This window comes from Aspergillus luchuensis, chromosome 8, assembly GCF_016861625.1.
Source record: "Aspergillus luchuensis IFO 4308 DNA, chromosome 8, nearly complete sequence".
In the NCBI taxonomy this organism is placed as follows: Eukaryota; Fungi; Ascomycota; class Eurotiomycetes; order Eurotiales; family Aspergillaceae; genus Aspergillus; species Aspergillus luchuensis.
The window spans coordinates 1,737,428-1,763,368 of NC_054856.1; the positions used below are offsets into that span (position 1 = coordinate 1,737,428).

At 50.4% G+C, this 25,941-nt stretch overlaps 11 protein-coding genes across 11 annotated transcripts; 6 read left to right on the plus strand and 5 right to left on the minus strand.

The window, feature by feature from the left end:
* Positions 1-118: 118 nt before the first annotated feature.
* AKAW2_80620A (protein serine/threonine kinase activating protein nimO) lies at positions 119-2,337 on the minus strand (the record flags this gene model as incomplete). The annotated part of the gene is made up of 3 exons (XM_041681660.1): positions 119-244; positions 295-1,677; positions 1,822-2,337. 3 exons carry the CDS (start codon positions 2,335-2,337, stop codon positions 119-121), a joined length of 2,025 nt encoding a protein of 674 aa, XP_041548581.1.
* An 885-nt stretch (positions 2,338-3,222) lies between these two features.
* On the minus strand, positions 3,223-5,300 carry AKAW2_80621A (aminopeptidase P family protein; the record flags this gene model as incomplete). The annotated part of the gene is made up of 11 exons (XM_041681661.1): positions 3,223-3,252; positions 3,338-3,464; positions 3,515-3,633; positions 3,684-3,905; positions 3,955-3,988; positions 4,036-4,079; positions 4,130-4,522; positions 4,577-4,704; positions 4,757-4,789; positions 4,856-5,020; positions 5,093-5,300. The coding sequence occupies 11 exons, from the start codon at positions 5,298-5,300 to the stop codon at positions 3,223-3,225; spliced, it is 1,503 nt and encodes a 500-aa protein (XP_041548582.1).
* A 557-nt stretch (positions 5,301-5,857) lies between these two features.
* Positions 5,858-6,716, plus strand: AKAW2_80622S (pyridoxamine 5'-phosphate oxidase family protein; the record flags this gene model as incomplete). Its single annotated transcript, XM_041681662.1, has 2 exons — positions 5,858-5,921; positions 5,980-6,716. 2 exons carry the CDS (start codon positions 5,858-5,860, stop codon positions 6,714-6,716), a joined length of 801 nt encoding a protein of 266 aa, XP_041548583.1.
* Positions 6,717-7,264: 548 nt separating this feature from the next.
* AKAW2_80623S (SIR2 family NAD-dependent protein deacylase) lies at positions 7,265-8,277 on the plus strand (the record flags this gene model as incomplete). The annotated part of the gene is made up of 2 exons (XM_041681663.1): positions 7,265-7,595; positions 7,661-8,277. The coding sequence occupies 2 exons, from the start codon at positions 7,265-7,267 to the stop codon at positions 8,275-8,277; spliced, it is 948 nt and encodes a 315-aa protein (XP_041548584.1).
* Positions 8,278-9,134: 857 nt separating this feature from the next.
* Positions 9,135-12,578, plus strand: AKAW2_80624S (putative SNF2 family helicase/ATPase; the record flags this gene model as incomplete). The annotated part of the gene is made up of 2 exons (XM_041681664.1): positions 9,135-12,125; positions 12,174-12,578. 2 exons carry the CDS (start codon positions 9,135-9,137, stop codon positions 12,576-12,578), a joined length of 3,396 nt encoding a protein of 1,131 aa, XP_041548585.1.
* A 352-nt stretch (positions 12,579-12,930) lies between these two features.
* On the minus strand, positions 12,931-14,302 carry AKAW2_80625A (phosphotransferase family protein; the record flags this gene model as incomplete). The annotated part of the gene is made up of 2 exons (XM_041681665.1): positions 12,931-13,391; positions 13,471-14,302. 2 exons carry the CDS (start codon positions 14,300-14,302, stop codon positions 12,931-12,933), a joined length of 1,293 nt encoding a protein of 430 aa, XP_041548586.1.
* A 1,209-nt stretch (positions 14,303-15,511) lies between these two features.
* AKAW2_80626S (uncharacterized protein) lies at positions 15,512-17,768 on the plus strand (the record flags this gene model as incomplete). Its single annotated transcript, XM_041681667.1, has 5 exons — positions 15,512-15,939; positions 15,996-16,243; positions 16,294-16,318; positions 16,453-17,034; positions 17,093-17,768. The coding sequence occupies 5 exons, from the start codon at positions 15,512-15,514 to the stop codon at positions 17,766-17,768; spliced, it is 1,959 nt and encodes a 652-aa protein (XP_041548587.1).
* Positions 17,769-17,843: 75 nt separating this feature from the next.
* AKAW2_80627S (uncharacterized protein) lies at positions 17,844-19,495 on the plus strand (the record flags this gene model as incomplete). The annotated part of the gene is made up of 3 exons (XM_041681668.1): positions 17,844-18,905; positions 18,963-19,122; positions 19,176-19,495. 3 exons carry the CDS (start codon positions 17,844-17,846, stop codon positions 19,493-19,495), a joined length of 1,542 nt encoding a protein of 513 aa, XP_041548588.1.
* Positions 19,496-20,091: 596 nt separating this feature from the next.
* AKAW2_80628S (cytochrome P450) lies at positions 20,092-21,644 on the plus strand (the record flags this gene model as incomplete). Its single annotated transcript, XM_041681669.1, has 2 exons — positions 20,092-21,166; positions 21,223-21,644. 2 exons carry the CDS (start codon positions 20,092-20,094, stop codon positions 21,642-21,644), a joined length of 1,497 nt encoding a protein of 498 aa, XP_041548589.1.
* A 1,463-nt stretch (positions 21,645-23,107) lies between these two features.
* On the minus strand, positions 23,108-23,960 carry AKAW2_80629A (alpha/beta hydrolase; the record flags this gene model as incomplete). The annotated part of the gene is made up of 2 exons (XM_041681670.1): positions 23,108-23,455; positions 23,526-23,960. The coding sequence occupies 2 exons, from the start codon at positions 23,958-23,960 to the stop codon at positions 23,108-23,110; spliced, it is 783 nt and encodes a 260-aa protein (XP_041548590.1).
* Positions 23,961-24,571: 611 nt separating this feature from the next.
* Positions 24,572-25,783, minus strand: AKAW2_80630A (uncharacterized protein; the record flags this gene model as incomplete). Its single annotated transcript, XM_041681671.1, has 4 exons — positions 24,572-24,846; positions 24,924-25,006; positions 25,072-25,553; positions 25,616-25,783. The coding sequence occupies 4 exons, from the start codon at positions 25,781-25,783 to the stop codon at positions 24,572-24,574; spliced, it is 1,008 nt and encodes a 335-aa protein (XP_041548591.1).
* Between the last annotated feature and the right edge of the window lie 158 nt (positions 25,784-25,941).

The following is a 25,941-nucleotide window of genomic DNA, read 5'->3' on the forward strand; positions in this document are numbered from 1 at the left end:
GCTGAGCGGCTAGCAGATCATCTCCGCGGGCAACGCTGCAGCCAGTTCAGTCCAGGGAAATAGACGAGCCGCAACGAATTTCATATCCTTTCCTTTCATTCTCGAACGCACGGCCTGCTTATAACCCTGGGACTCCTTCCGCACCAGATTTCACAGGCCTCTCCAGCTGATAAAGTAAGGCATCGAGCTCGGCCCAGTTCGCTCGGTTGGTCGCAAAGCGGCGGTGTTTTCGGGTCACAATGTGCTGCCAAAGGTTAGCATTGTCGTTTCTGAATCTAGAGCTTCCAAACTAACCTCTTCAAAGTCGTCGAACTTGTCCCTGCAGTTCTCACAGTAGCCTGGCTTAGGGTCTCTCCGTCTCTCCTTCTTTTTCGGTATTATTATGGTTTTTCGATCACCGATCCGCCGCTTAGGAGCGCCACTGTTCTCCAATTGCGTTGATTCCTCTTCCGGGACGTTTACAAGCTTTTTAGGCGGTTGCATATTGCCGAGGCTGTTCTCCAATGGTTTCGTCTTCAGCGGTGCGGATCCATCTACGGCGTGGTGTGATGGAGGCACAGTGCCCGTTGCAAGCCCTCCGTTTCCTTTTTCGAGCACCTTTCTCTTGAGTTCATGGACTTCCTTGCTCAGGCCAGCCTTGGCACCGGGTGCCGCAGCAGTCGATGAAACCATTTGCGAACGAATGGCGGACGTAATATTCGAGGGTTGTACACCTGATGCGGCAGGTTCACGGCCATGGAAAAATGGCCCCTTCCGTTGCGGAGGCGGAGGCACGAAGCTCTCGGAGCTTTTCCTGGGCGATAGTTGCTTTGTGGACTGAGTATCCTGGAGTTCAAGCTGGGGCTCAAGGGGCGCCTCTTCTGTTTGGCCCAATTCGGGAGTCTTATCCTCGGGCTTTGTACCCTTCCTATGAGTTTCTGGTGCATTTAGTTTCGCGTCTGGAATGTCTTGTACAGGAGCAGCATTAGCAACAGCTCTTTCGTCCCTTTCCTGTCTCTCCGTCCTCTCTTTTATACGGGCGCGTTGGCGATCGATGTCTTTCTGTGTAGGGGGATCCTCAATGAACGGGCACTTTCCTAGGCGTGCACTTCGGAATTGCGGCCATATACCATCCTGCCGCCTTGCAACTTTCGGGTATTCTCGCACCATCACAGGGCGCGTCTTTTCGTCCATGTCGTGGACATATATGAAAGGGCCCTTGAACATAACCAGCTCCTTCAGGACCGAGAGGGGATTGCGATCCGACGGGCCATTCAACTCATTCTGAAGCACTTGCGAAAGATCGTTTTCACCCCGAGCCCTAGCATGACCACCAGCAACATTGCTGTTTCGCGTCGCGTGGCCATCATGTCCTCCGACATCGCCATCATTGATCGCCGTGATCATGCGCTGCAGTTTCTCAATCGCCCAAATCTTCATTCCCATTTGGCGGGCTCTGTGCAAAACGTCCATGCCCTTTTGTTCCCGTCGTGCATCATTTTTCAAGGTCATATGAAGGTGGGTATCGGCGCACTTCTCGAGCAGGGATGGGTTTACTGTTTGCAGTGAACCATCCGCCGCCGCTTGCTCCGCCGACTCCGCATTGTATTCAGGTGCATTCGTAGGACCGTTCTCCGGAGGAATAGGACGAGACGTGACGACGTGGGTCACTAGACGCGAGAAGAATTTTTCTTCACGCTGTGACAAATGAAGTCAGTAAAGTCACGCAGTCGTATAGGAATTACCTCCACCATGGACCGGTGGGGCATCGTTGACCCTCCGCACGCAGTTCCGATAGGGGAATCATGAAGTGCTGGAGATGTCAGCCAGACGCAAACTTACCGCTCCCAATGCAAGCACCTGTCTAGAGCTCTTGCTGCGAACATCTTCCGGGATGCTATCGAAGTAAAAGACAAATTGAGGAAACGCCTTGCGGTAATGCCTCTGCCACTGCCGGATGGAATCGAGAGTCTCCGCGGACGGCCTCTCGTGCCTCGTGCCTTTCATTTGTGACTGTCGTTCTTTATCTCTCACAGCGACCAGTTTCCTTTCGAATGCACTCGGCTGAGCATTATTCGTGCGCCGCAAGAACAACTTGGAGTCGGTATTTTGGTATGCGGACGCCCTGGTCCGGGATGGGGAACGAGCGTCCGCCTCCTGACCGTCCACTACCTGCTTCTTCGGAGGAGGCTGGCCGTAAGGGATGTCGATCTGGTTACTCGTTGGACGTAGACGTTTGGCAGGCACGAGGCCTGACCTGTGAGGGGAATTGGTAGCATTCGGCACGTTGGCAAGTGGTCGGCGAGTCGACATATTAAGCGAAGACCGAGGCGAAGGTGGTACGAATACAGCTGCCATGTGGTAACAGAATACAAGGCACTATATGAGCGTGAGTTGCTGTGAGTTGGACACCAGCAAGAGAGAAAAAGGAGGGGCACTGGAGGCGAGCACGCGATGCGTTACACGTCTCGACGGGGGGGTGATTACTCGGTTAGAAAAAGGCCATTGTCGACGCGATAGATGAGCAAATAAAGAGCGGCAGTGGGAGTTAGTGAGAGAAGCAGAAAGCCATGCCCTAGGAGAAGGGGAAGCAATGCAGCAAAAAACCCGCGAGAGTGTGTGGGGGGAAGGAAGACAACAGAGAAGGGTCTAAGGGAGACACAGATTGAATGGGTGGTGGTGATGATGGAAAGAGAAGAGAGACCAAGCCCGACTAGACTAGTAGAGAAACGACTAAGCGTGTCAGGGAAGGTCGGTGGAGCCCCGGCGGGTTTGTTTTGGCTCCGGGATGTGCGCCGGACAACCACCGCCCGGCGCGCAGCATGAACCATTCTTTCTTTTCCTCCCATTCATTCCTCTCTGGGGCTTGCTGGGGTTACCCTTCAGCAACAATCTGCACCGATATCCCTTTGCTTAAGTGAGGAAGTTCTCTAAATGATTGGGTTTGATGATTGTGCCTTTTGTAATAATTGGCACGTCTAATCCAACCTCCTCTGCTTCCTCTATACTACTTCGTAGTACCTGTATTCACGCCCCACGCGTCCACGCTTAAGTGCTGACTGCTGACTGGTGACGTCTACACGAGCCACACGAACCACCAAAACCGGCTTGTCTCTTGTTTACTTCTTGCTCAACTCGGCCATTTTGTTTGCTATACCTCAATCTTTCGTTTTCACTATGTTATATATGTTACAATCTTATGCAAGGGTATCTAGCTTTACACAATTTCGGCCCTCGTCCATCTTAGTCACGAAGGGCCTCGATATCATCGACCTAGATAGCAGATTCGTCAGTCAGCCCAATAGTTCGTCACCACAACCACGGTAACATGTCTTTTCTCTACTGGAATGATGCTTACCTCTTTAACTGCCTCCGTGGTCAATACAATGGGACTGTCATCTCCAACACAAACACTGTCTTCAATCCGGATGCCAATGCCCCGGAACCGTGCCGGCCACCGCTCATCATCTGGAACGTAGATGCCACTGCACCGATTGTTAGCATGGTCAACCTCACAAAGGGCGTCGATACGTACGGCTCCACAGTGATACATTGGCCTGCCTTGAGATTGTACCCTCGGGAATACCCAGAGCAGTCGTGCACGTCCAGGCCAATATAATGGCCCAGGTGGTGAGGGAAGAGAATGCCCATGGCCTATATCTGGTTAGTATCGAAAAGACCTCGCGAGAAACTGGAAAACCTACGCCGCCGGAAACATCGAATCCAAGTTGTATCAACTGGTCTCGCAGGCCGGTCTCCGCAACGCTATGCAGCCGGTCCAGGCTGAGCCCAGCATCTTCGCGGCATAGCGAGACACAGCTGCGATGCACATTCAGCACGGCATTGTACAAGTCACGCTGAGGGTCAGAGAATTTGCCGTTCACTGGCCAGGTTCGCGTGATATCGGAGATGTAAGTGCCTGCCTCCTATAAATCAGTTAGTCTCGATAACGGCGGACGGACAGGATCCACGTACACCACCTCCGTCAACTAGAACCATATCCCCGTCCCTGTAATATGTTAGTAATGCAATTACAATGGCTCTTGTGGCACATACCTCAAAACGTCATCGTTTCTCGTGTAGTGGATGCTCAGGGCGTTCTACACACGTTAGTCGCACGATACCAATACCTTCCCAATAGGTGACTTACAGAACCGCCTGCAACCACTGGGACAAAGGCGCTGTTATCGCAGCCATTGCGCTTGAAGTTATACTCCAAGAAAGCAGTCAGATCTTTTTCCTTGGAGAACGTCTGCCTCATAGACTCCGTAAACGCCCTTCCAGAAGCCTGTCCAACACGACGCAACTGCACGACCTCGTCCTCGCTCTTAAAGACTCTCATTTCATTGAGGATGGAGCGCAAAGGCTTAACCTTGCGGTGGTCGACTATCTTCTTGAGCTTTTCGGAAGCTCCCGTAGGACCATAGAGGTACCGATGCAGAGATGACCGTCCAGGGTTGAAAGCGGGAATGTCGGTGTAGATTTCTGTCGCATCCGCAAGGATCTTAGGAAGAAGGTCCCCAATACGTTCGATGTCACCGGACTACCAGCGCCGTGTTAGTGGCGACCAAGGAAGATCAACAAAGTAAATTCTTACTTCATCCGCATTGAAGACATCAATCGCCGCGCGGGTACCGGAACGAGCACCGTCCCAAAGTTCCGCCTTCGCATCCTTCTCCCTGCAATAAAGGTGGAAGAGATGGTTGTTCCCGGATCCGTCGTTCGCTGCTTATAATGAGCGCCAATTCCCAAACAGAATGTCGTAGTTAGAGCTCACCGATGACAGCCAGCGCATTAGGTTCGTTAAACCCTATCCATACAGAGCTATGTCAGCGATATCTGTTGCCTGTAAACAAGGACGCCATGTACCACCCACCGGTCAAGTAAAAGAAATTCGAGTCTTGTCGGTATTCATTGAAGATGCCCGAAGCCCGGTAGGTAACCTCAGCAGCAGCCAGCACAGCGACGGCATACTTGGGTAGTTTGTTCGCGAGACGAGATCGGCGCTGGGCATACTCGAGAGCCGTTATTCCGGGTGTCACTTTAAGCTGCGTTAATACCGTATATATTATGCGTCATTGTAATCCGCGGGAACTGAAGTGATGTTACGCACGCTCTCCGGGCTCCAGTATATGGGGGTGTGTCTCGTGTAGCGGTTGGCCGAATTTGAGCTCCGCGGCGGAGATCGAAGCGTAAGTACGGCGAAGAGCAGGCTGTTGGAGCACCGGCCGGCTAAGATGCGAAAGGGAGATTCGAGGTGCCTGGCGACGAAGGCAACGAGGCCATTGGCGAATGGCTGCTTTGCATGTCGACATCATCATAGCAGCACCATTGGAAGGTGTTGGCAAGCTTGTCGAAATAGTAAAGACTGGCTATCTGGCCCGCGTTTGGTTCGGAAGGTCGGCGGTGATTGCGAGACCTCCGAGCGTCCCTTTGGTTTAGCCCGTTCGCTGGTTGCCTCAGGCTGGCAGCCCCGGTCGGCGGCAGTGACCAATCAACGCTGAGGAGTTTGTGATAGACTCGCATACTCCGCTCTGTCTGGATAGGCTGGAAGCTGCGATTGCTTCCCACCTTCTTTCTTATCTCGGTCTTGTACAGCGTACCACAACCACGAGATGTCGGAGGAGTTTGGGCCAGTGCAGTACGACCCCAAGGGTTGGGTTGTTTTTCGATGTAATTACTCGATGACTCAAGTGGCTTTTGAGTCACGTTAATGAGATGCTAAGGTGGAGTACAATATATATTTAGTAGAAGCAAACTCCATCGAAGATATAAGCAGGATTCGTTGCTCACTCGAGTGCTCCATTACTTTTATGCTAGATGGTATTTAGTAGTCAGTTATTCATTGTATATATTGTTCGATTCGTCAAATTCAAAAATGGGAAGGACCTTAACATACCCCAAGCGGCCCTCGAACACAGTTAACCGCTACAAGCATCGAGGTATACATTCAGTTCATCCCCTACTTTGCATCGAGGCACTTTACTAAGAAAACTGCAGCAACCTATGACCTGGGTGCCATTCATGAAATCATCAACTCTACCCAAGTTCTCCATGTATCCTTCAGCCCTGGACCATCGGAGCCCTTCCCTGCAATCCTGCCTATGATCGGACAAATGGGATCATTCGACTACCCTTCAGCTGGCATCGACGAACCCCTTGACTGTTATCTCCATGGCTATGTCAGCTCCCGCATCATGAACTTGGCTCGAGATGCCGAAGGAGAAGGACTACCCATCTGCGTGGCTGCTAGCAAGGTCGACGGGTTGATCTTGTCTCTGACACCGAACTCCCATAGCTACAACTATCGATCTGCAATTCTCCAAGGTTATGCTAAGTTGGTTACTGACGAAGCCGAGAAACTTTACGCCATGCAGCTGATCACCAACTCGGTGCTCTCGGATCGTTGGGCGCATACGCGTGTTCCACCAGACCGTGCTGAGATGTCCTCGACCGTTATCCTCAAGGTTAAAATTGTGAGCGGCAGTGGTAAGATTCGAGATGGTAGCGTCTCGGACGAGAAGAAAGATACAGGCAGTGAAGAGATCACGAATCGAGTTTGGACTGGTGTTGTCCCTGTTTGGGAGACATTTGGCGAGCCTATTCCTAGTACGGGGAACAAGGTTCCTGAAGTACCAAGCTATGTGAAGTCATTTGTTGCTGCAAAGAACGATGGAAATCGTGCTTATGCGGAGAAGGCCGTGGGAATTGAGCTGCCACAAGAGGAGCAACATTGATTGTTGAAAGGGATAATGTGCGGGTGATGTACTTAGATTGCTATGGGATTTCTGCTTCATATACTTAACTTCTGCTGTTCTATCGTGGGGAGAAAGTATAAATTGCCCAGCTTTGGACCCTGCGGGGTATTGTAGCCTTGCTGCTGTGTCATTGCAACCTCTGATCTGCACAACGCAGGGATGGTACTAATATACATAACTCGTTAGTCCCGTATTTGACTCCTAGTAAACACTAGAAGATCCAGTGAGTAGCTAAACTTATTATTCGGTTCACTTGACGAAATAATTATACAAAGTATAAGGCACGATTGCATAGTTTCAAGGCGACCCCACGTCATCGGTACCATTAGCGTAAGGCCGACTCCGCAGAACTTCAACTTAGCTACAACTTCTCCAAATGACTGACTCGACACACAACCGCTCCCTTCTGAGGGAAACAGACATTCTTTCCCCCAGATACACAGCAGTGTAACCTTGCGATAACACATGATTATCCTATATCCAGTGTCGTGCCCAGTCTAGAGCTTCTCTTTGATCTCTAGCCCGCCATGGCTCCTCCGGCTATCCCCGCAGCAGACCTCAGCTCTTTCACCACCTACCTGAAAGGCTGCAGGCGAGTAATTGCGTTATTAGGCGCCGGTATTTCTGCATCATCAGGTCTTCCCACTTTTCGAGGAGCCGGTGGTCTATGGCGATCCTACGACGCGACAGACCTCGCAACGCCCGAGGCGTTCGATGCCAACCCAGACTTAGTATGGCAGTTTTACAGTTATCGGAGGCATATGGCCCTAAAGGCACAGCCCAACCGAGCGCATTATGCTCTGGCTGAGCTTGCCCGAAAGAACAAGGATTTCATCACATTGAGCCAGAACGTGGATGGTGAGTTGTACTCGTGTCCTTGCCCTGAAGTGGCACCTCACTAATTAGTTGCTTGGTCTATCCAGGCCTTTCGCAACGAGCTAGGCACCCGCCGCATCAACTTCACCTTCTTCACGGCTCCCTCTTCACAGTGAAATGCACATCATTCTACTGCAGCTATTCCCGCGAAGACTTTACCGACCCAATTGTCCCCGCTCTCGCTTTGCCAAAGAAGCTAGAACCATCCGCAACAGATAAAACGGGCGAAGAGGCTTCTCAATCCATTTCTAATGCACTAGGGAACAATGAGGATGTGGAGGCTGATGTGTCGGACGAGCGTGTTCCTCTTTCCGCAGTGCCTTATGAAGAGCTCCCCCACTGCCCGGAGTGCAAAGACGGGCTTCTACGCCCTGGGGTGGTGTGGTTCGGAGAGAGTCTCCCATTACATACAATTGATTACGTGGACGAATGGTTGAACAAAGGGAATGTTGACTTGATACTGGTGGTAGGTACGAGTTCGAGGGTATACCCTGCAGCAGGATATGTGGATAAGGCTCGCAGTAGAGGAGCTAGAGTGGCAGTGGTAAATATGGACCGCAACGATGTTGGCTCTTCCGGATTGAAGCCTGGAGATTGGTTTTTTGAGGGTGATGCAGGTACAATTGTTCCGGAAATTTTGAAGGGGGTGATTGGCGATATATAATCATCTTTGCTACTATTTCTTCTATAGCTGAACAGAGTACAGCGAAATCCGAAATATCTTATAATAGCTTCAAATGTCTCACACTACGCAGATCTAGAATGACTCTTATTATATAGGACTACTGTCACAGATAGCTTAGTAACTTCCATAGTGTGACTAATGTTTACGGAGAATGTCAATCCATAGCTTACTGTATTCATGGCAGCGGGAAGGAATACAAACAGGCAACCTCAGTTAATCGCTACTGTGGCTCACCCTTTTCGCCTGAGCTAGTTAAATGGGACTGCGGATCCAAGTCAATAATTCCCGCACATAAGCTTCAGGATTAATCCAATGTAATTCGTGGAGGTGGATTCGTCCTTGCTGTGTGTACCTGAAGCTGTTGTGTGACCTGTCACCCCGCTGGGTGGGTGGTGGTTGCTGGGGCAATGCGGCCAAACCGAGCGATAGCGCTATCGATAAAATGTGGCATGCCAGCGCTAAACAGAGCCGATCTCCGTCAACACGTCCAAAGCCCCTCCCACTACTCCGGATTTCGCCCTTCCTAGCCTCTTTTGCAATGTCATGACCTGATTCAAGTAAGTAGGCATCTAATATCCCCTCTATCCTTCCATACGGAGATAAATGTCGATAGCGAGAGTCTCGTTGCAACCCCGCGTGACGTGATGTGCTGACATTCTGCCTCGTCTACAAGAACAGAAAAGATCTTACTCGCCATAATCACGATAGACTCACTATATCTATGCAACCTAGATCTCGATAATACAGCCTCAGATACCCCCCACTGTGTCCCTCGGCCCACGACGATTAACCGCCACCGCCTAGCTTCAGCAGGAAGTTCACCAGAATAATACACCATGGCCAAAGAAAGCGACGCCCCTGCGGACCCCTTCACGCCTAGAAGGCCGCAAGAACAACCCCATCGTCCTATGTCACATCATCCTGAGTTCGGAAAGCCATCTCCTATTCGCCCAGTGCATCATCAGAGTCACCACTCTAGCAACCCCTTCAACATCCCTAAACCGAACCAGCAACGTCCGGAGCATCACAGACATCAGCCCCGGCCGCAAAATCCTGCCCACAATGGTGCCCCGCAATATCGTCCCCCCACTACTCCAGGGCCTAATAACTTCTCAACCCCCAGAAGAGAAGGGTTTGATCCATTTAAGCCCGTTAGACCGTCCGCGTACAACAACAACCGCTTCTCCCGTCCCGTCGAAAGTGGAGCTGTTGAGATTCGACGCCCAGAGAACTTCACGTTCAATACACCCCGTGCCCCCAAGACATTCTTCGCCTCGAAGCCCTCTGCCGTTAAGATGACGAACGCATCGAAGAACCTGAGGAACTTTGTCGACTTGACTGGTGAGGGTGGTTTTACGCCAAGTGCACGATCTCGAGGCCCGGGATTTGGCTCTATGGATGTCAACGGTTATGTAGACACGGCCAAGGCGAATGAGAATATCAAGGCTCTGTTGGAGGGTGCTTTTGAGGATGAAGATGAGAAGGAACCCAAGTCGAAGAGCAAGAAGAAGAAGGACAAGAAGAATAAGAAGAAGAAGAACAAGGAAAAGAAGCAAGAGAAGTCCGAGAAGAAGTCCCAGGAGAAGGAGTCGGACGCTGACATCGATGATCTTGCTGCCCAGTTGGGAACTGTAACTGTACAGGAATCCAATACTGCGGATGAGAGCACTGATGAATCGGAAACCGAGTCCAACAAGTCCCCTGTGAAGCAGAAGGTCAAGGAAGTCGTGGAAGTCAAGGAGGTGGCAGAGAAAGATGTTAGTGAAGTTGAATCGGAGAATGAGGAAGATGACGATGAAGAGGAAGAAGAAGAGGAGGAAGAGGAAGATGATGGGACAGTGGAAGGCTTGAAGGTCAAGTTACTGCCGCATCAGCGGGAAGGTGTCAATTGGATGTGCGACAAAGAGACTGGCCGGAAGAAGACCAAGGGAGTGCTTCCCAAGGGTGGAATATTGGCAGACGACATGGGTCTCGGTAAAACTGTTCAAGCTATTGCTCTGATGCTATCCAACAGAAAGCCCGCCGATGGTCTTAGGCGGCCCTTGGCTGATGACGAGGACGAGGATGCGAGCAGTGACGATGAAGAAGAGAAAGAAAACCGCAAACTACCGGCTGGACTGAGCAAGACGACTCTGGTCGTCGCTCCCCTAGCCCTGATCAAGCAGTGGGAGTCTGAGATAAGCGATAAGGTTGAACGCTCGCACAGAATGCGGGTTCTCGTATACCACGGAAACGCACGGGCTAAGGGCACGGACAAGCTTGAGGATTATGATGTGGTTATTACCACGTATGGCACCTTGACCTCGGAGCATAGTGCTAAGGACAAGAACAACAAGAAATCCCCCATCTTCTCCGTCTACTGGTACCGGATCATCTTGGACGAAGCCCACACAATCAAGAACCGCAACGCAAAAGCAACACAGGCTGCCTACTCTTTGGATGCAGAGTACCGCTGGTGCCTTTCGGGAACGCCAATGCAGAACAACCTTGACGAACTGCAGAGCTTGATCAAATTCCTACGTATCAAGCCGTTCAATGACCTGGCGGCATGGAAAGAGCAAATTATGAAGCCAATAGCGAACGGCCGTGGAGGTCTCGCCATCGAGCGTTTGCAGATCTATCTTAAGATCTTCATGAAGCGGCGCACGAAGGATATTCTGAAGCAGAATGACAACCTCAAGCCTGGCAAGGACGGGGAGAAGAAGTCATCTGGCTTCCACATCGTCAAGCGAGAGGTTATCAAGGTCGAAGCGGACTTTATGCCGGGCGAGATGAACTTCTACCAGCGCCTAGAGCAGAGAACAGAAAACAGTCTCGAGAAGATGATGGGTGGTGAGAAGGTCGACTATGCTGGCGCTTTGGTGTTGCTGTTGCGTCTTCGGCAATCTTGCAATCACCCCGACCTTGTTAAGAGCGACCTTGCTCAGGATAAGGACGTTCTCCTGCAAAACGGGCAGTCCGGCAGCCAGAAACCCGCCAAAAATGATGAGCTGGACAGTATGGCAGACCTCTTCGGGGCACTGAGTGTTGTGTCCAAGAAGTGCGATATCTGCCAAATGGATTTGAAGAAAGAGGAGGCGTCTGGCGGTAACAGCAGGTGTAAAGAGTGCGAGGTTGCGTTGAATGCCGACCTGACTGATACCGGCAAGAAGAAGAAGAGCGGTCGGAGGTCGATTATTGATCTAACAGAATCACCATCGGCCCACCGCGGAGAGCCGCAGGTCATCCGGCGGAGAAACAGACGAGTAGTATTAGACAGCGACGATGAAGAGGAGGACGATGGCGAGTGGCTTGTTCCAGAAGATCAGCGCGGAAAGTCGAGCCTTGGAACAGCTGGAGGCACCGATGATGAAGACGCAGAGGGTGGTGGTGAATGGTTGAATTCGGACGATTCTGACAGTGACGACGATGGGCCTGAGTCTCCCTCTCGCAAGCCAACAGGCATCAGTCGCCGGAGCCCTGAGGTTGAGTCTGACGATGACGACATTTACCTGAATGCTGGAGACGATGATAACAAGATTCTGCCTTCGACGAAGATCCGGCGTCTAATGAAGATTCTGAGACGTGAGTCCTCAGACCACAAATTCATCGTCTTTTCGGTCTTCACCTCCATGCTTGACAAGATCGAGCCATTCCTGAAGCGCACCGGAATTGGATACGCACGATATGACGGAGGCATGCGGAACGACCATAGAGAAGCCTGTCTCAACAAGCTGCGGAACAACAGTGGCACAAGGGTCCTTCTCTGCAGTTTACGCGCTGGTGCGCTGGGACTGAACCTGACTGCCGCAAGTCGTGTGGTCATTCTAGAGCCCTTCTGGAATCCTGTATGTTTACCACTATCCTTCAAAAAGACATTTACTAACCCCTTCTAGTTCGTTGAAGAGCAGGCTATTGACCGAGTCCATCGTCTGAACCAGACCGTAGACGTCAAAATCTACAAGATGATCATCAAGGGTACCGTGGAGGAACGAATTATCGATCTGCAAGATCGCAAGCGCGAGCTGGCCAACGTTACCATTGAAGGCAAGACTGCAGCGGCCAAGCTAACGATGAAGGATATGATGGCTCTGTTTGGCAAGGACGCCGAAGCACGTTACAACGGCGACCCCGATCTCGACCTGAATCAGACAACGAAGCTGCTGAATTCCGGCGCTGATAGCGCCTCGGGCTCAACATATGCCAGTGAAACGCAGACCTCTGGCTCTCGTGATCGAAGCCGTCAACAGGCGAAACGGAGTTCTCGCGGTGAAGACTCGGTGTATGGTAGACGGTGGTAGCATGATTATCGGTGTAGCATGATTCGGAATGAGTACAATTGGGCGTTAGGCTGGGAGGACAAGCTATCGGTTGGACATAGTTCAATTTCGGGATTCACCTTTCTACCTTATGAACAGGGCTTTTGGGCGTTTAGAATTCATACGATGTTCTATCACGTTATGTGTTAGCTGTCGGCTGGTCGACTGCCTTGAGATATGGAAACAATATGCAGTAAGCTTGACCTAGATTGTAGATCTCTAACACTTCAGTGCCTCGGGCAAAGCAAATATCTGCCAACACTTCAACAGAACACAGCATACTTCGAAAGAATCCACAACACCACCCATACACTCACTAATCCACCAAAACCCACTACAAAAACCCTTCTAACCCCTCCATCCTCTCCACAACCTCCCCCTCAGCCCCCTCTCTCGCCCCCTTCCGCGCCTCCTCACTCATCCTCTTCACAATAAACTCCGCAGCTAAATGAAATGGACACATGCACAGCTCCAGCCCACGCCACCGACACAGCACCTCCATTCCACCGATATCACTAGGCCGTGCCACCCCCCGTTCCACCAAACAAGCATTAAACGTCTTCCCAATCCACCATAGCTCACCAGGAATATCACCATCGCTAAAATCCCCAGAAAGCAGAGCCTGCGCCAACCTCCCCTCCGTCGGATCCTCCCCGTAAGGACCCATTACATTACCGCCTAGATCCTGAAGCGAGACGAGGAACTCATGAGCGGGGTGTGCGATACAGGCGAAGTCGAAGTCGATGAGGGCTGTGAGTTTGCATGTGGTGGGGTCGATGAGGATGTTGTTCATTGCTGGGTTATCAGGTTAGTTAGTTAGTTTAGTTCCGTGGTGGGTACATTGGGGTGGTCTGTGGGGTTTGGGGAGGAATACTCAAGTCACCGTGGATGAGGGATTTGGTATCAGGGTCCGAAAGAAGGCCAGAGAGGGAGAATCTGTCGATGAGGGTGTCGAGACGGTCTCGGATGCCATTACTTCGCCATCCGTTGATGATGGGGCTAGAATCGGCATCGTGTAGCTCGTGCCGTAGGCGTGCCTTGAGGAGCCCCGCATATGTAGACCACGGTCCGCCATTCGTGGTGGTCATCTCCGCACTGATGATTCCGCCGTCGGTGGAGGATAGAGCGAGTCCACCGTAGGTGATTCCCTCCGGGAGTGGACATTTCCGGAGTCCAGCGAGTATATCTGCGACTTGCTCGATGATGGATTTCTTGGCTGTCTCGGACTGAGAAGGGAAGAACTCGTCTAGTGGTACGCCGGACTTGTATTCCATTAGTGTCCAGGGTAAGTCATCTGGATGAGTAGTAGGCTTTGAGCAGAAGGTATATATTTTGGGAATGAGAGAGCGTAATCCGGGTCGATGTGATTCGAGGCCCTGACAGGCGAGAGACATGGCGGCGATTTCGTTCTCGATGCGGGAGGCGTGTGGGTTGATGCCCATTGCTAGGGGGTTGCTCATTCGGAGGATGTATGTTGTTGTTGTTTCGTCTAGTGGGGAGGTGGTGTGGGGGTTTGGGGGTGGGAATGAGGTGCTTGAAGGGGGTTGGGATAGTTCGAGCTTGTAGATGAAGTTGTTGTAGGGACAGGGGCCGAGTTCTTGGTATGCGATTGGGGTGATCGTGGTGATTTGGAGGGAGTGGTGTTGTGCGATGCGCTGGATTTGCTCGAGGCGGGTGTGGTAGGTTTGGTGGTTGATGTCGGACATCGTGGGGATTGTGATTTGGGTGATGGTGGGTTGAGATGTGTTATGTGCTGGTGGGGATAGTAGTATGGCTACTTATATTTCTATAGTTACGAGTTATAAAGATGTTCTAAGAGCAAGGGGGATATAAGCATTGTCTGCTTATCTTTGCGCGAGTCTTTCATATATAGAAATGCCAGGGGTATAGGGTTAGCTCCGCCGGAGTCCGATATGAGCCTACGAATAGAAGGGTAGTTATTGATTGCGATACCGGAAACAGACTATCTAGTGTGACTGCTGGGGGCCTGTTGATTATAATACTTGCGATAACATCATTCGCAGAGAAATCTCTGATGGTGAGCGCTACTACTGTCGATGTAATTAAAAGTCAAAGCATGGACGGACTTGGGATAGGAATAATGTTTCCTCATCAGAAAATATCCCCACTGAACTCATACTCATAATCTATGCCCTAATCGGGCCCACTATATAATGAAAATCGGGGAATGGAGGTGAACAGAGTGTTCACCCCTAGTATGAAAACCTTCTTCCAATCTACTCAAACACGATCTACTATTGGTATAAAATAGCGGCTTGCAAACGGTTCAAACTCCAGTCGGCTGCGTCCAGCAAGTGGCACAAGGCTGACTGGATGGGGTAGCGCCATATTGTATATCAAATAGCTGGAAAAGACACCGTAGTACTTCGTAGCCTTCCCAGTTAACTAGCAGTGTGCTTTCTCTTGCTTGTCAAGCTAGATTTCGATTCAACATATCTCCGCCCGACCTCTGTAAGTGCCATCATGGCAAAACTGCCTCTTTCTAGGATTTATGTCTCATTAGAACCATATGATCATAAGTCAAAGCATAGTGATCACTTTACTTGAGCTATAGTTCAAAACCGGACTGGATTGGAAAGTATATCTTTGGTATGATAGTAGTAGTACTACTGCATGCCCAGCCGGGTGGAACCTACAGAAGCGGGCCATATAAAGTGGATTTCTGAATGCTGGTCTCTAGTACCGTTCTTGAGCTGCTTTTTATTCCTCGTCTCGTTTGAATTGATAGCATCTCTGGCTGTAGGCGCACCTCCCGTCGGATCGGGCCGCTAAGAGTGCCCAATACCCCTCACTCAGCTGAACCTAATTTAATGACCGATCATTCGGCCGGCAGGATATAACCATCAGGATATCATTCGATGGAGAATTGACCTGACAGTGCTTGTTCACGCACTATGAGCGACCCTCTGAGTATCACCGCAAGTGTAATTGCCGTCCTTGAACTGGCAGCCACCACAACCCGCTATCTCAGGGAAATCAAACATGGAGCAGCAGACCGACTCCAGTTGCGGGATGAGCTACGAAGCACCACCTACCTACTCGAAATGCTCAGAGACCGTATTGATGATGCTGAGGATGCGGCCGTAACTTTAGGCATGGGGAAGTCCATATTGACCGAGTCTCTTGTGGGTCTTGATGGTCTCCTCGTTCTTGTTCAGAGTGTGCTGCAAGACATCATCTCTCGGCTCTGCCCGCAATCAAAATTCGGTCAACGATCGTTGTCTTTGACTTGGCCATTCACCAAAAAGGAAATCACGGAGAAGCTGGCTTGCCTGGAGCGCCTAAAGAGTAGTCTCAGTCTCGTCTTGCAGAATGACCTGATGTATGGTGTTCTCAAGATCTTCAACATTTGAGAAAGTGCTGATTACAGGACGTTAGGAAAATGGTGCAGTCATCGCATAGAGAACTTACAGAAATCGGGCAGAAGGTCAGCCAAACACAATTGAAAGACGAGGAAGATCTAAACGAGAGGATCTTGCTCTGGCTTAGCCCCTTTCCCTTCCGTAAGCAACATGATGCAATCCTGGAGACCGTGCAGGCGGGAACTGGTGGCTGGTTTATGAAACACGAGAAAGTATGCAATTGGCTTGAAGGCAATATCAGCGTGCTTTGGTGTCCAGGAATACGTAAGTACTGATACTTTTACACTCCGGTGAAGCTAACTCCGGTTTGCTAGCTGGCGCTGGTAAAACACGATTAATGTTAGTACATTGACTAAGTATTTTATTTTTCCATTCTCATTCATTCATATATATATATACATATATTATTGTCCTGTGATTTGTTTGGAATATGTCCCTCAGATATTGCATTGACAGCTGATGCATCATATCAGGTCTATCGTTGTTGATACGCTCGAGCATAAGCTGGCCTCGAAAAACGCTCTCTGTACGTACATCTATTGTAATTATGGACGCCGAAACGAGCAGACCCCGGTTGCTCTTCTTTCAAGCTTGCTGCTGCAAGTACTTCGACACTCGAAAAGCGGGACAGTGCCATCTGAAATATCCTCGCTTTATGATTCGCATAAAAAACTTGGTACCCGCCCTACCTGGAAGGAGTTATTCGATATATTCACCAAAATGACCTTCGAATATGAGACGACTTACATCGTGATCGATGCTCTAGACGAATACAGCGAAAGTGAGAATGATGCTTTGTGGTTTCTATCCACCATCAGTTCTATTGGCTCAAACGTTAAAATCATGTGTAGCTCACGTTTCTCCACAACCTTTGATGCATATTTCGATTCCTTTGAAAAGGTAGAAATTTCTGCTCGGGACGAAGACATTGAACTGTTCTTGGATTCGGAAATTTCACGGCTTCCCACGCTGTCGAGCCTATCCAAGCATCTTCGAGCCGAGCCAGACTTGAGAAGACACATCATTGTTTCCATCACGGGGGAGTGCCAGGGAATGTATGCAACCAGTAACATATCAAACCGAGGACTGACGACGTTAATATGTGAATACTAGGTTTCTTCTCGCAAAGCTACATCTCGAGTCGCTTCTCCCGAAAATCAACCGGAAGGCTGTGCGCTTGGCTTTGGCCTCTCTTCCAGGAACTTTGAATGATACTTACTCAGATGCCCTCAAAAGGATCCGTGAGCAGCCCGCCGAGATGGTGGAGCTAGCAGAGCTCGTTCTGCTCTGGGTTATCTGCGCCCGTCAGAACCTCACAGTTATGCAGCTTCAACATATGTATGCCATGCTGGAGCTATCGGAGGAGATGGCTCTTGAAGACGACGACCTCCCAGACGGAGATGTCCTCACCGCAGCTTGTGGAGGTCTCATTACGGTTGATAAAGAGTCGCAAACCATCAATGTTATCCACTACACCGCCCAACAATACTTTGAAATTTCCCTTGCGCCGAAGTTGATGGCTGCCCGAGTGAATCTCACAAAAATTAGCTTGGCGTATCTGGTGCTGCTGAACTTCTCGACTGGCTTCTGTACCAGTGATACCACCATGGCACAGCGTCTGAGAGAGTATCCCTTCATTGAGTATGCCGCCAAGCATTGGGGCTCAGAGGTGAACCTTATCGATGCAGGCGAGATTTTGCCAGACCTCGAACGGCTTTGGTCTAATCCTGTGGCGGTTGAAATGACTAGTCAAGTGTGGAGTCTGTCAAGCGCTCGCTATCCCAGCTGAAGCCAGGAGTTCCCTCGAAACTGCCCAGCTCTCGTGCTCGCCGCAGTCTTTGACCTTCCAGTTATTCTTCGACAAATGATTGCAAACGGTCATGACATTGAAGGTAGGGGGTCCGATGAAGAGACTGCCCTTATCCGGGCCACGACATTTGGCCATGTCGAAAACGTGCGTACATTACTAGAGCTAGGAGCTGAAGTCGATGCTCAAGACTACATGAATGAAACTGCTCTACACAGAGCTGCCCGGAAGGGACATGAAGAAATTATCCGTGTGCTAATAGGTAAAGGTGCCGGAGTGAACAACAAAGCGTCCAGCAATTGGACAGCACTCATGCTTGCTGTGTCCTGTGAGAGTCTTAACGCCGTTCGAATCCTTGTCGAAGGAGGCGCAGAGCTGATGTCGGAGACGGAATGGGGGGACACAGCCTTGACTATGGCTTTGAGAAGTGGACAGGAAGATATCGCTGTCTTTCTTGCCGAGCATGGTGCTGTTTTGCCTCGCGGCTTAGCGGGGCGTCGAGCTTTCATCATAGCTTGCCAGAGAGGATTACAACACGTAGCGCAGCGCCTAACACTTGATTATGAAGCGGTTGCTGGAAGGCCTTTACAGCGGCAATCGTCGCGGGTTATAGACGGCCTACCTCAGGTCGTACGTGAATCACCGCAGGGAGAGTCAACTGCTTCTGGAACAGAAACCGAACCGAGTGACGAGGTCTCGCTGGGAGAGCTGATGGAGCAGTATGACATAAAGACCGGGTTTGATCAGCGTTACAAGATAACGCAGGAACTCAGGACGGGCCACTCTGCCACAGTACACCTCTGCACTGACAGAGTGACAGGCATGGCGTTCGCAGTCAAAATTTTCGAAGGTGGAACTCCTGGAAATCCCCTGAGAGCAAAGGATTTCAAGGATATAGGTGGTGAAATCCAACTGCTACGCGAGCTCCAGAAGCACTATCACCCAAACATAGTGAGGATGATAGATGCATTTGCAAACTTAGAGGGAAATGATTTTCGCCTTCTTCTAAGTGTTGCGGTAGAAGGGGACCTCTTCGACACTATCAAAACAAGGGGAAAGCTTACTGAAAGTGAAACACGGCATGTATTTACTCAAACACTATCCGCCATCATATTTTTGGTAAGCCTTACTTGTTTTACCCTAGTCCATGCTGACTCCAAAGCTGACACAATATAGCATGAACTTGGATGGGTCCACCGAGACATTAAACCCGAGAATATCTTGGTATGCGACAAACACCTTTCAGTACAGTTGAGTGACTTTGGAATTTCGAAAAAGATCGACGCAAAATCAGGTTCTGATGAATTGGCAACAACCTTGTGTGGAACCCCCAGTTGTATGTATCCTAGTCCCTGGACACACATCGAGGCACTTGCTAACCTGGCTTAGATGTGGCACCAGAAATACTTGTAGAGACACCCCACCGCCGATATGGACTCGAGGTAGACATATGGTCTGCGGGTGTAGTTTTGTACATCTGTCTCTGCGGATTTCCTCCATTTTCCGACGAGCTTAACACCCCGGAACACCCCTATAACATGGCACAACAGATAAAGATGGGTAGATTTGATTATCCATCACCTTACTGGGATCCCATAGGAGATCCTGCATTGGATCTCATTGATCGAATGCTCACCGTATATGTGCCTGACCGCATCTCAGCCCGAGATTGCCTCACTCACCCCTGGATGTGTCAAACCCCCAATTGATGCAGCGAAATTATATGTCGCTAATAGCTTCTTGGAACTGTCAAATAGTGCAGCAAATCACCCTTGCCAAGCCAGTGCACTGCGATCAGCTTTCTCATTTACTGAATTAGAAAAGACATACAAAGATCGTTAAAAGAGAAAGATTTATTGTTATTATTGGTTATCCAAGCAGTCTGGCGTATCCATAGGCATAGGCTAGATAATTAACCTGAGGTTGGGCGGAATGACGGAGATAAATAGGCTCAAATAGAGGGGGACGTTATATAAATCAGCGCTACAGAAACAACTTAGCCCCTAAACATCAGAATCTGCTTTTGTGCTCTCACTATCGATTGCTAATTGCATGATGATATTAACATCAATCAATATTCCAGATTCACTCTCGCAGATCAAGCTTCATTCAATAATGACCTCACATATTACCGGCTGCCTGATTCCTCCTTCCCATCGTCACGCTAAATTCTCACCTCCAATCATTCACTATACGCCCACGTGATTCAACCTCACTACTGCTGCCTGAACAGCATACATAAAACACCCAGAAAGCAATCATTGTTCACTTTCCAGCTTTCATGTCTTAATCCATAATAGCCATCATGGATATCCAACCTAAACTCATCATCTTCCTGCTCGCGGCTCTAGTTATCGCCAGCGAATCCTTCCGACGCTATCTCAAGCGCCGCCAATTCGCCCGCCAGCATGGCTGCCAACCAGTCGCACGATCTTTCAGCAAAGAACCCTTCCTAGGCCTCGACACAATTCTCGGCACAATGCGCACAAGGAAAGAGCACCGTATCCTCGAGCGAAGCCGCAACCTATTCCGCACACTCGGCAACACCTTCACCGTCAAAGAACTAGGCCGTAGTGCAATCGTGACCATCGAGCCCGAGAACATCAAGACAGTCCTCTCCCTCAACTTCAACGACTACAGTCTCAAGCACCGCTACGAGGCAATGAAACCTCTTCTGGGCGAAGGCATCTTCAACACGGATGGTCACCACTGGGCCACATCTCGCGCGCTTATCAGGCCGAGCTTCGCCCGCGAGCAGGTGACTGATCTGCGTTTGCTGGAAGAGTTGATCCAGGATCTATTCGCGTTGCTTCCGAGGGATGGGAGCACGGTGGACCTGCAAGAACTCTTCTTCCGGTATACGATTGACTCCGCGACGGAGTTCCTGTTCGGACAGTCGGTGGGCGCGCTGAAAGAGGGCCACTCGGAGGCTGGGTTCGCGGAGGCATTTCATTATGCTCAGATGGCGATCCCGATGCGGGGAATGCTGGGTCCGCTTGGTGTCATTTTCCGTGATCGGAAGGCTGAGGAGTGTAATCGCATCTGTCGAGACTTTGTGCAAAGGTTTGTTGATGAGGCTGTCTATGCGGCTGCGACAAGGAAAGAAGATGAATCGCTGGAGACGAAGCGGAGGTATATTTTCTCGCATGAGCTGGCGTCACGGACTTCCGATAAGCAGCGCATTTTGGACGAATTGATGAATGTGCTTCTAGCGGGGCGAGACACGACGGCCAGTCTTCTTGGGAATATGTTCTTCGTGCTGGCGAAGAACCCAGCTATTTGGGCGAAACTGCGCGCTGAAGTTGAAACACTGCAGAACCGGCCGCCGACGTATGAGGAGCTGCGCGGTCTGAAGTATGTTCAGTGCTGTGTAAATGAATGTATGGATCCCCATCACCCCTCCCCTTTGTATGACCTCACTGACCTGAACTAATAGCTCTGCGCCTTCACCCTGTCGTCCCACGCAACGAACGCGAAGCAGAGAAAGATACAGTCCTCCCTGTGGGCGGAGGCAAAGACGGTCTTTCCCCTGTCTTCGTCTCCAAAGGAACGATCGTCGCATACAACGTCTACGCTATGCATCGTCGACCGGACATCTATGGTTCAGATGCAGAGGTATTTCGCCCTGAACGCTGGGAGGATGGGAAGTTGCAGCCGCGCTGGGGCTATTTGCCGTTCAATGGCGGACCACGGATCTGTATTGGTCAGCGCTATGCCTTGACGGAGGTCAGCTATGTTCTTGTGCGGATGGTGCAGGAGTTCCGCAGCCTGGAAAGTCGGGACCCTGGACCATGGGTGGAGGGATTGGGGCTGACGCTTTGTTCGAGGAATGGGGCGAGGGTTGGGCTGATTCCATGACATACACATTGATCTAACTGGATGGTAGTAAGATGCGATATGCAGTAATAAGACGCATGCAGGGTCCGCGTCTGAAGAGGAATAGATCTGACCTGATAGTCAGCGTGAATTAGGCCTGTCGCTACTGTCACTTATTGCCGTCTTACATCAAACTACTCGCTGATCTGCATGTACTTTAGCGAAGCATTAATCTAGCTTCAGTGATAGTAATAGAAACTGATACGACTGCAACGATACAAATTAGCGCTTATGTCGGACATTAGCGTATTTCTTCCCACTCCTCTTTGTGGTGGACTAATTAGACTAAATTCTGACACCTCGCAGAATATGAGGGGTTATATAGACAACTAGCAGGCCATACAACCAACGAGGGAGAGGAATGGAGATTAGGTCCTAACACGTTCCGTGCAATATGCCCCTGGCTGTGATGACCTTCCTTCGACAGCAGAGAGAATCGTCTCCGATGCTTACTTCAACAACGCTACGTGAAGCTAATGCACGTGTCGCTGTAACCGGGTAGATCGGAAGAGGGGAGAAAGATGTAACCATGTAAGCCTCTCCTCATTTATCCTAGACTGGGTATTAACCAGCTAGCTGTACCAGCTAGTGGCTCATTGGCCAGTTAGTGCGTGTCCTGCAGCATGGTATATTGACCTAATTTAGCGCTTGACGGCCACTTCCATTCCCCTCCATTGTGAATCTACCAGTCAATGGTAAGTCAATGTAACACACCCAATGCTAAATGATGACTGCATTCATTTTATCACAGGATAATGGAGACATTGAGATGTCTGTAATATTTTGGTATACTAGGCTGGCTGCCTGGATATAATCTCGCCCTGTCGGCCCTTTCCGCCCACAGCCTCCCCCGCCTGCCCTAAATCTGTCAGGCCCACTTAGATTGGACGCTCGGGGACATCCTTAGTTCATCCTTGGCGATGGACAGATAACCGAACAGAAGGAAAAGGTACGGAGCACTCGGAGTACGGAGTAGTCGGAGCTAAGCCACGTTTCTATCCCTCCAAGTGTTTATCCGCGGAGTCTAGTTGCTTGAGGGTTGTCTGTCCCCGTTGAGGGCCAACGAGCCTCAGCCTTGTCCTGTTCCTTCCCACACCCCTCCCTTTCTCGACTGGCCAGCACACCAAGCAGGGGTATCCACCCCTCTTCCCTCTCTTGTGTGTCTTGTGCTTGTTGTACTCCACTACCCTCCTCTTCTTCCTTTCACCGGCCCACTGCCCCTCATTTGGGGCACATGCCTTCCTTCAAGTTATGCCCGTAGGAAGCGGGAGGATGGATAAGCAAGAGGACAACAACAATAAAAGAATTTATCTGCCAATGCGACTGAACACATCCCCATATTAAAGCCACATATTGGACTAAGTAACCTTGGCGAATTCTCTTACATTCTGAAACAACATTGCAAGCAGCTTAATACACACCCAATTTTTCACAAATGTATCTATCTACTCCCACTGCTTCACCAACTCCAAAATAGTCTTCGTCAACTCCTCCGGAGCAGACAATTGCGCACTGTGACCCGTAGCCAATTCCCTCGTAATCCACTTAGCACCCGTAGCCTGAACCATAGCCGTCTGGGCCGGGTAAGGCACCGCGCGATCCTCAGTGGTGTGGATGTAAGCGATTCTATCCTTGAAGGCCTCAGAGCCCCAGCTCGCCTCAGGACAGGGACTCGAGAAAGAAGTCAAGCCCTGACTGAGGGAAGTCTGGCAAGCCGCGTCGGCAAGGGTGGGTTCAACGTCGTAGAAGAGAGGGGGCTTGGGCTCGTCGCATTTGAGGAGGTTTTGCTCTTTCTATTCATTCATTGCTTCTCGTTAATTCTATCTGGAATTGGTAAGTGGGAAGGAAGGAAGGAGCACATACATCCATATACATATGCGGGGGCAGATTTCCACCAAAAGAATCAATAACACTCAACCCATCACCACCACGAGGCAGAATGGTCGCGATGAAGATCTGGCCAAGCACAGAAGTGGACTTGCCCTGAGCGGCACGGTCGGCGGGTCCGAGTCCGCGCGCCGCCGCGCTAGCGGGCATTCCACTGTACGAGTGGCTGATCAGGATCACATCTTGGTTGCCGACGTCCAGGAGAGGGAGGATCAGTCGGTTGCGCACGTAGTCGGTGTCGTCGGCCGCCGTGACCTGTCCTTGGGCGCCAATGCTGGGGAGGAGGCCAGTGAAGGCTCCGTAGCCGGCGGATTGGAGGAGGTGCAGGAGGTGGGCGTAGTGGGCTGGGTTTTGGGAAGCGCCGGGCACGACGACGAGGGCGGGCTTCTTTTTGTCGGTGGGGATAGTCATGATGTTGAGTGAAGTAATTATATGAGGATTAGAAAGGGGGGTGTTGAGGTGAGTGAGTAGTAGTAGGGGAGCTTAGTTCGGGTGCTGGGAAGAGGGGGGTATGGGAGAAGTATTTATGTCTGTAAAGCGAGGGGTGCCCTACTTCTCCTCCGAAGGCCGGCGCTTACAGTCTACTTTAGTTGTGTAAGATGTTCTTTGTTCAACGGCTCAGTGGGTGAAATAAAAACACGTTTGTTGGATGGAGTCAGCCAGGGTGAGTCTGTCTATTGCTAGAACGGGAATGGGTAGCTCGAAGCCAGTCGAGTAGTCTGACGCGAATGACCCACTGTCCGCAACTACCCCTGTATGTTCCCTCAAATGGCTAGAAGAAGGGATGGCTGGCACAGTCACTCCTCTTCTTGATTTAGACTGCTGCTTTTTTAGTGGGGGTTTTCATTGCTACAAAGCCTGTCTTTGAAATGTGATCATTGTTGCTCCAGTGATATTGAACACCTTGGGCTGAGGCGATGTGACTACAATTCAATCCACAGGATTCGATAACATACACTAACACTACATATTTTAAGGATGATGATAATGATTGACACGGCCATCCCACCCGGCAGTACTCTTCACACCTCCAACAGTTCCACCTCGCTTGACGTACTTGGTGTCAATTTCTTCTCGTGCCCACGCTGATGAGAGTTTGCCGACTGCATATGTGACTGGGGGAGGTTGCGCGAGTCGTGGAATTTGGTTGATCCCTCCTTCTTGCTGCTGAGAAGCCGAATCCATTGCTTGGGCCCTCGCCAGTTACGAAGCAGAGGTCCCAGGGTAAGCATGGAGCCCACGACGATGAAGATGGGTGGCTCAAGGAGCGCCCACAGAATGTTATAAATGAAGGGTACTATAACAGAATTGAATACCTCGTCAGCAAACGCGTACGACTTAAATAGTTAATCCGATGAAACCGGGAAAACATACCCTCAAACATGCTACTGATAGTCGCGGGCTCCTTGGTCCACTGGACGGCGTAGTACAGTCGAACAAGTGATGCCGCCATGCAGCTATTCCACACCCGACAATTAATAAATCATCAGAGGGATCGACGGGAGAGATTAGGATGGCTTACGTGCTTCCCAAGACAAAGATCACGGACATAAACAGCTTCTTTGATTGATCCATCTGCAATTTCTGTACGGCAGCGATTGGAAGTGCCAGCGTCAGAAGATCGAATAAGCTATTGCCTGCAACATAGCAGATAAGAATCGCCGACGCGTTAATATCGTAGGGGGCGGTCGGGTCCCATTGCAGGTAGACCGGCCATTTTGAGAAGATAACCGCCAGTACAATAGCCAAGGTGAAGCTGGAAATCAGTCCAATAAGCACATTGCTCGCCATGACAAACGGACGGGAGATGCCGAAGATCCGCCGGTAGAAGAAGAGCAAAGAAACTTTGATGACTCCCATTGTGGCGATTTGAGCATTTTCGCAAGCGAAGTTTATCTTCAATGCGAAGATGATCGCCTCCATGGTTGGCTGATACTCAGGGTCTCCGATGCCGGTAACAGCATCGGTGTAGTCGATGATAATGCTAATCCCACAAGAAAGGATCTAGTGGCGAACATTGAATGTTAACATCATGAGTGATGGGGTGGGATGGTGATATGACTTACCAGGGCGATGATAATTGTCCAGTCATCGGCACCCAAGTAGAGCTTGGAATATATCCGGGCGTAGACACGGAGTGCAACCGCCAGAATGGCCAGGACACCTAAAATTGTGGTCACAATAATGATCGCCTTGGCCGTACTGGTAATACCATGACCTTCATAATACAACATCTTGCCGGATCAGTTTGCAGACAAGCGGTATAGAGAAAGAGGGGATTAAGCATTGATGATGGCAGAGGCGCGACAGCCAAAAGCCATTCCCTTATAATAGCTTGGAAGGGAAGAATGCATGTCTCTCGGCTGAGGCGTGAGGGCGCAGGAGACAGCCA